This window comes from Palaemon carinicauda, chromosome 39, assembly GCF_036898095.1.
Source record: "Palaemon carinicauda isolate YSFRI2023 chromosome 39, ASM3689809v2, whole genome shotgun sequence".
Taxonomy (NCBI): Eukaryota; Metazoa; Arthropoda; class Malacostraca; order Decapoda; family Palaemonidae; genus Palaemon; species Palaemon carinicauda.
The window spans coordinates 60903071-60910085 of NC_090763.1; the positions used below are offsets into that span (position 1 = coordinate 60903071).

Genomic DNA, 7015 nt, shown 5'->3' on the forward strand with positions numbered 1-7015 from the left:
GGGGAAGGAGGGAGGGACACTAAAAGGGAGAGAAGAAGCCAGAGAGGGGGGAAGAGGGAGGGAGAGAAGAGTAAAATGGAGAGAAGAAAGTTGAGAGAAGTTGGGGGGGGGGGGTGTAGTGAGGTGGCAAACCCGAATTTTTTTTATGGGTAAATTTATTCCTGAAGAATGTATGATTCTTTTGTTTTTTTTTTTTTTTCGGGAGATGGCCAGGGGGGTGTGGTTACTGTACTTTGAAATTTTTAGGCCTAACGGGTGAATTAGCTTAGGTATGGGCAGAGGTTTGCTTTTTCTCTGTTCTTGTTGTTTTATTTCTTTTTTTATTATTTCTGGCTACGGAAGTGCACAATTCATTCATTAAATTCGTCCTAGATTGTTTTATTAATAACTGCTGGTATCCTGGTATCTGTTGCTACCAATGTCAACGTGGTTTAGTTAACATTACTATTATTAGATGATTGACCTTCAAAAATTGATTTATCACTTTAGTAGTATCCATAGTAGTAAGAGTTGTAGTAGTAATAGTAAACGGAATGGGGGGGATGATGATTAACATTTGTAACCGTGACTGTAGTAGTAGTAGTAGTAGTAGTAGTAGTAGTAGTAGTAGTAGTGAGAGAAAGGACAGAATGGGGGTATCACGTGGGGTTTTGAGTCCTCAAGGGGGTTAAGGAGGTGGAAGAAAAAGGGGGGGGGGAAGGGAGGGGGTGATTTTGAGGGAGATTGAGGGGGGGCGGTCGGAAACGAGCTTCAGAAGTGTTCGTGGTGTGACATCTCACTGCGTCTGCGCAGGTCTGCACGACACAGGTCTCTCTCTCTCTCCCAGCAGACAAAGGGGGTGTGAGAAAGCTGGCTGAAGTAGTAGTAGTGTGTGTCGGGAGGAGGTTCCTTGCCCCGGCCTCGAAGTCGTTACTTCGTAGTCTTGAAGGAGGGGGACGTACCGCCGATTCTCGTCTTCGTCCTCGACGAGAGGAACACAACAAGTGAATAACCATCTAATGCTTTTATTGTAGACGATCAAGTCCTGAGCCTAGTACTAGTCCCGCTTGTAAAAAAATATACCCCCGCCGATACTCTAGTAGTCTCCCCCCAACAATCCCTTTTACACACTCCTCAAACACCTCCTCTCCCTCCCCCTCTCCCTACTTCTCCCAGCGGTGCCTGCCACCCAACCTTAAGACACCTCTTAGTCTGACAGAACCCATCTTGCCTCCGTCTCGCATTTGTATTTCTGCCATCTTAGGGATCTTTCATTTACCCCCGCTTATATTCGATCGCATTTGAATCGAGTGTGTACAGTGATCAAGTTCTTATTGACTGGTGACATAAAGTCGGTGTTCGCCTGTTTTGTTTACAGGCTCTTCTCATAGTAATACTTGCGACGTTGCCAAGTCATCGTCATCGTCAAGGTTGACGATGTATTCTTTTCGGCTACTCGTTGAAATGAATTGCTGAAAGAGTGTAGAAACGCTTAGTTGTGAATTCGAAGGGTGTACTCTTTGTGTAGGGAGCAATGACAAGACTGATTACCTCACCAATAACCCCCATCTAAATTCGAGATTCCTCCTCACATTTCGTAGTAGCTTACTCTAGTGCGTGAGTGCGCCATTGAATGTGTGGGGGAGGTATCTTGAATCGGTAAGTTATGCTGTTTATTACTGTTCATCCTATTTTCTTTATTCCTTACTATTTGTAAAGAGCGTTTAATATAGAATACTATCATGTGATAGTAATGGCCAAAAAGTGTTGGTGAATGTGGAAAAAGGGCAATTGTTGGTATTTCTGCGCAAGGTTACTCCCCTACGATGGGCGAGTCCATGTTACCAGCTGTTCGTACTCGCAGCGCCTGGGTGAATGAGGCCCCAGTTGTAGTATTGCCAGACGCCAGTTGAGATGAGAGACATGCGCGCTGCAACCTCTCCTAGTATTCGGCCATTTTTGGTTCATGGTGATGATAAATAAGTGTCATGGTAAACACAAATCGGTGCGAGTGAGAGTGAGATGAAGCCAGCCACTAAAAGACTAGCTAGAAAAATGCATTAGTTATGGCAGAGTGAAGAAGCAACCGTAACTCGCGAATATATAAAAAACGGCGAAGAAAATAGCTGCAGAGCTTCCAAGAGAATTTTAGTGATCGTTCCAATCCATTCCTAATTTCTGCGGTGCAAAAATAATGATCAACCAGCTACGTTACGTGACAAAAAAGCTACAGGGTCAAACTTTAAATGAGGCTTCGGAAGGCAGCGGTAGCGGAAAGGTGATTATTTCTAGGGTGAAAAAGATACAGGCGACCAAGGAGCTAGAAGTTGGCTAGCGCTCCGCCACTGTTTTGGGGGGACGGTCGAGGCTGCCATGTTGGATGCCTGATACAAAGAAACTCGTTATTTTTCGCCTTTTCTCCCAGCCTTCGTTTCTGCTTCTGTCTCTCCTGTTGGCACCCAGGGCCTGTGGGGAAGGTTCTTGTAGGTCTTGGTCATGGCCAATGTCAGGTCGGGGATGGGAAATGGCACCTTTTCGAGGTGTGAAAACAGGGGAATATGCGCGTAAGGATTCGATTGGTTAGAGATGGCCGGTCAGGGGAGTCCTCTTGGTTACGAATATTCCCGATTCCTGGGAATATTTGGGACCTGGATTCCAGTGGGATGGTTTAGTTTAATGTCTATGGATCTGCCATTGCTCAGTAGCATTGTGTATTGCCTAGGGAGGACCTCGTATATATGTCATAATGTGATGACTACCACCATAAACAAAAGTGTTTTACAATATTTATGTTATTGATGACTTATATATTTTGACCTTTGATGTAAATCTTTCAAGATAAAGGAAACGTATTACGTCACCCGTAGCGTACGTACGTAGTAAATGCCGTGGTTTTTTATTTTTTTTTTCACTCGGCACGTACAACTTAATACCACTATCGATCTATGCTAGACCGTTCTTAGTGACAGGTTCGGGCGACTCACGTATTACTATAGTCTCTTCATCCAGACGAAAATTGCTTTCTTTTTCCCCTTGGTTGTATGATTGTATTTATGAGACTAGTTATGAGAGTTGTGTAAGGCCGGTTAATAGTGTGAAAGAAGTGTGTATCTTTTCGCTAGGACCATTATGGAGTGCTAGTGGAATGTGCGGTTTACTCGAAGGTTTTCCGAGAGTAAAATCTATATGGAGTTACATAAGACTGTTAAATTGTTTTCTTTTTTAAATGCTGTGGGTGTAGTGATGGAAAATCCCCACACCCCCTCCCTCCCTCATCCTCTGCCGTGGCGGGGATAACATAGGTTATTTATAAACTCGGCGAGTGTGTGTATAAACGTAGAGTATCTTTTTTTTTTCACTATTGATTACTATAAGCGTTGGTTACACAGCCCGGTTGGGTGTATACACACTTGTGTACGAGAGTTAGAACGAGACACGGAGAGAGAGAGAGAGAGAGAGAGAGAGAGAGAGAGAGAGAGAGACTGACTGCACGTGCATGTATGTATGCAAGTGGCTCTCTGTCTATAAGGATGTTGGATAGCATAATAATGTGCCGACTCGGGGAGGCATTTAAACTTCATGGTCAACTAGGTAGCTCCTCGGCTGATGTCAGGCCCCGCGTAGACTCCTTGCGGTTATTGGGATTTAATGGCGTTTGGACTCGTCGATATGTTTGCAGATTTGTCCTCGACGCTGCTAATGTGAAATTCAATTTTTTTTTTTATGCTGAATTAGGCATGGCTGTCATGCTGTGATTTGCTACAGTGTAATGTAACTTGGTTATTCTTTTGAATTTATTGTTATCGTTGTGTTATTTATTATTATCATTATTATTACCAGCCAAGCTGCAACGAATAAATATTATTATTATTATTACCACCAGCCAAGCTACAACCCTAATTGGAAAAGAGAAGTGTTATAATCCCAAGAGATTTGAAAGGATAATCCCAAGAGCTTTGAAAGGAAATAGAGTTGTCATGAATAAACTGATTATTATTATTATTATTATTATTATTAATATTACCACCAGCCAAGCTACAACCCTAATAGGAAAAGAGAAGTGTTATAATCCCTAGAGCTTTAAAAGGAAATATAGTAATGAATAAACTGATTATTATTGTTACTATTATTATTATAATTATTATTATCAGCCAAGCTACAACCCTAATCGGAAAAGCAAAATGCTGTAAGCCCAAGAGCTTTGAAAGGAAAGAGAGTAGTAATGAATAAATTGATTATCATTGTTGTTGTTGTTGTTGTTATTATTATTATTATTATTATTATTATTATTATTACCACCAAACAAGCTACAACCCTAATTGGTAAAGCTAAATGATGTAAGTCCCAGAGCTCTGAAATGAAAGACTGGTAACGAATAAACTGATTATTATTATTATTATTATTATTATTATTATTATTATTATTATTATTATTATCATTACCAACGAAGCTACATCTCTAATTGGAAAAGCAAAATACTCTACGTCCAAGAGCTCTGAAAGGAAATAAACTACGATTGAGAAATAAATAAGAAATATAAAGTATATTAGGATCAGTATAAAATAAACTATAATTTGAGAAATAATTAAGAAAATATAAAGTATATTAAGATAGGTAACAAAGTTATTTAAATTGACATGCTTGCGTTCTCTGTTTACGTAATGGCCTGTTCATTGGCAAGTTCTCTGGTTACATTCTGTTAGCTTTGGGTATTTACTAATCGTCATGAGATTCTTCAAAGGCTTAGCTCTAGGCTAGAAATGACTGTGGTGTTGTTGACCAAGTCTGGTGGGCATACTGACAACGGCCATGTATGTTTGTAAATATTCTGTCTGTTAGATATATATGTGTGTGTATATATATATGTATATATATATATATATATATATATATATATATATGTATATATATATATATATATACTGTACGTGTGTGTGTATATATATATATATATATATATATATATACACATATATATGTGTATATATATATATATATTATTCTTTTTTATAGATAGCTGGCAACCTTGATAACTTTCAAGATATTGTGGATAGTATACGTTTCCCGGATATTTCATTATCTTTTTGACTGTGGTGAAATATTTCTATTTTTGTAGATTAGATTTTAATAACTTTTTTATGTAATATATATATATATATATATATATATATATATATATATATATATAGTATATATTAGTATTTGTGTGTTTATCATCATCATCAACCGTAACTAGTCTGCAGGACAAAAGCCTCAGACAGGTCCTTCAACTCGAGTGTTTCTATATATATATATATATATATATATATATATATATATATATATATATATATATATATATATTTGTTATTATTATTACTTGCTACAGCTACAACCCTAATTGGAAAAGCAGAATGCTATAAGCCCAGGGGCTCCAGCAGGGAATATAGCCCAGTAAGGAAAGGAAACAAGGAAAAATAAAACATTTTAAGACCAGTAACATTAAAATAAATATTTCCCATATAAGCTATAAAAACTTTAACAAAACAAGATGAAGATAAATTAGATAGAAAAGTGTGCCCGAGTGTACCCTCAAGCAAGAGAATTCTAACCCAAGACAGTGGAAGACCATGGTACAGAGGCTATGGCACTGCCCAAGACTAGAGAACAATGATTTGATTTTGGAGTCTACTTCTCCTAGAAGAGCTGCTTACCATAGTTAAAGAGTCTCCTCTACTCTTACCAAGAGGAAAGTAGCCACTGAACTATTACGGTGCAGTAGTTAACCTCTTGAGTGAAAAAAGAGTTGTTTGGTAATCTCTCTCTCTCTCTCTCTCTCTCTCTCTCTCTCTCTCTCTATATATATATATATATATATATATATATATATATAAATTATATATATACACACATATATATATATATATATATATATATATATGCAGATATATAAAGTATATTGTGCGTGTAAATATAGCCAGGGGTACAATGGATATTTATAGAAACACATTAAATTATTAAATTTTTATGTATTAGCTTTGGATAAGAATACCGTGCCCTTGATGAGGAACATCGTAGTTTATTGAGTTTATTTCATGAAGCTCTAGATTAGGAGAAACTATTTTGTCAAGGTTTTTGTTTATATATATATATATATATATATATATATATATATATATATATATATATATATATAATGTATCTGTGTGTGTATGTTCTTGTTATTGTTGATGGTGATGATTTATGTGTTATTAATGAGGCTTATCATTTCTTCTAGGCCTTATGGACTTTACCAATTTGGCAGCAAATAACTTATTCATGTAGTGTTGCATGAGTTGTCTTTCATAACGGTTGTAATTCATTTACAGCAGCTCGGTTTAACGTCATTTCTAGCTATTGATAACCCCAACTACTTTGTGTTCTGTAAGATACAGCAAATTCAAGAAGCTATTTCTTGTGAGATTAAGATGTCTCAATTGATTTTGATACTTATTGCATGATTTGGTTAACACAGCCGTGTGTTTACACTTACGTTGACTTTTTTTTTTTTTTTTTTTTTTTCTCATGTGAGTGCATTGAGTTACAGTCTTCTGTATTAGTAAGTGAGTGTATCTTCAATACACGAGGCCATCGCTGTATAAATGTATGTGTTTGAATTTTATAAAGTCATATTACGATCATTAAACTTTTTAACTCGTAGAAGTCCCTATTTTTATAAAAAAAAAAAAATCATTTTTATATGGTAAAGTTTCAGATCATACCTTGCAAATTATTGCTATGTTAACTTATATGTCATTATATATTTTTCTGTGTCATATATTTGATTTCATATTCGGTCTTCATAACCTCTGGTGCCACTCTCCCCATGCTGTTGACCTGTTTGGTTTTTCTAAGGCCTTCAAAACCTGGTTCAACTTTCCCTTTCCATGCCAGTGATTTTATCACCACAGAATTTCTTCCAGTGTTTTGATTAATAAGTATTCAATCTTATTGACATAGGCTATACTCACAAAATCGTAGGTATTTTATCTTAGTAAATTAGTAGAAAAGGTACATC

At 36.9% G+C, this 7015-nt stretch overlaps 1 protein-coding gene across 6 annotated transcripts in view; it reads left to right on the forward strand.

Moving 5' to 3' along the window:
- Positions 1 to 7015, forward strand: part of LOC137631216 (IQ motif and SEC7 domain-containing protein 2-like) — a 374957-nt gene that overhangs the window by 303655 nt on the left and 64287 nt on the right. For 2 of the 6 annotated variants that reach the window (XM_068362969.1, XM_068362972.1), the window contains exon 1: positions 2178 to 2257. The exons of 1 other annotated variant lie outside the window; for it this stretch is intronic. Coding sequence is in view for 1 of the 5 variants with exons in the window: in XM_068362968.1 (XP_068219069.1) it covers positions 2174 to 2257 (84 nt within the window). In the remaining 4 variants the exon portion in view is untranslated. Of the gene's footprint in view, positions 1 to 904; positions 984 to 1870; positions 2258 to 7015 lie in introns of those variants that run through there. 3 more of the 6 variants (XM_068362971.1, XM_068362974.1, XM_068362968.1) reach the window with 3 other exon arrangements.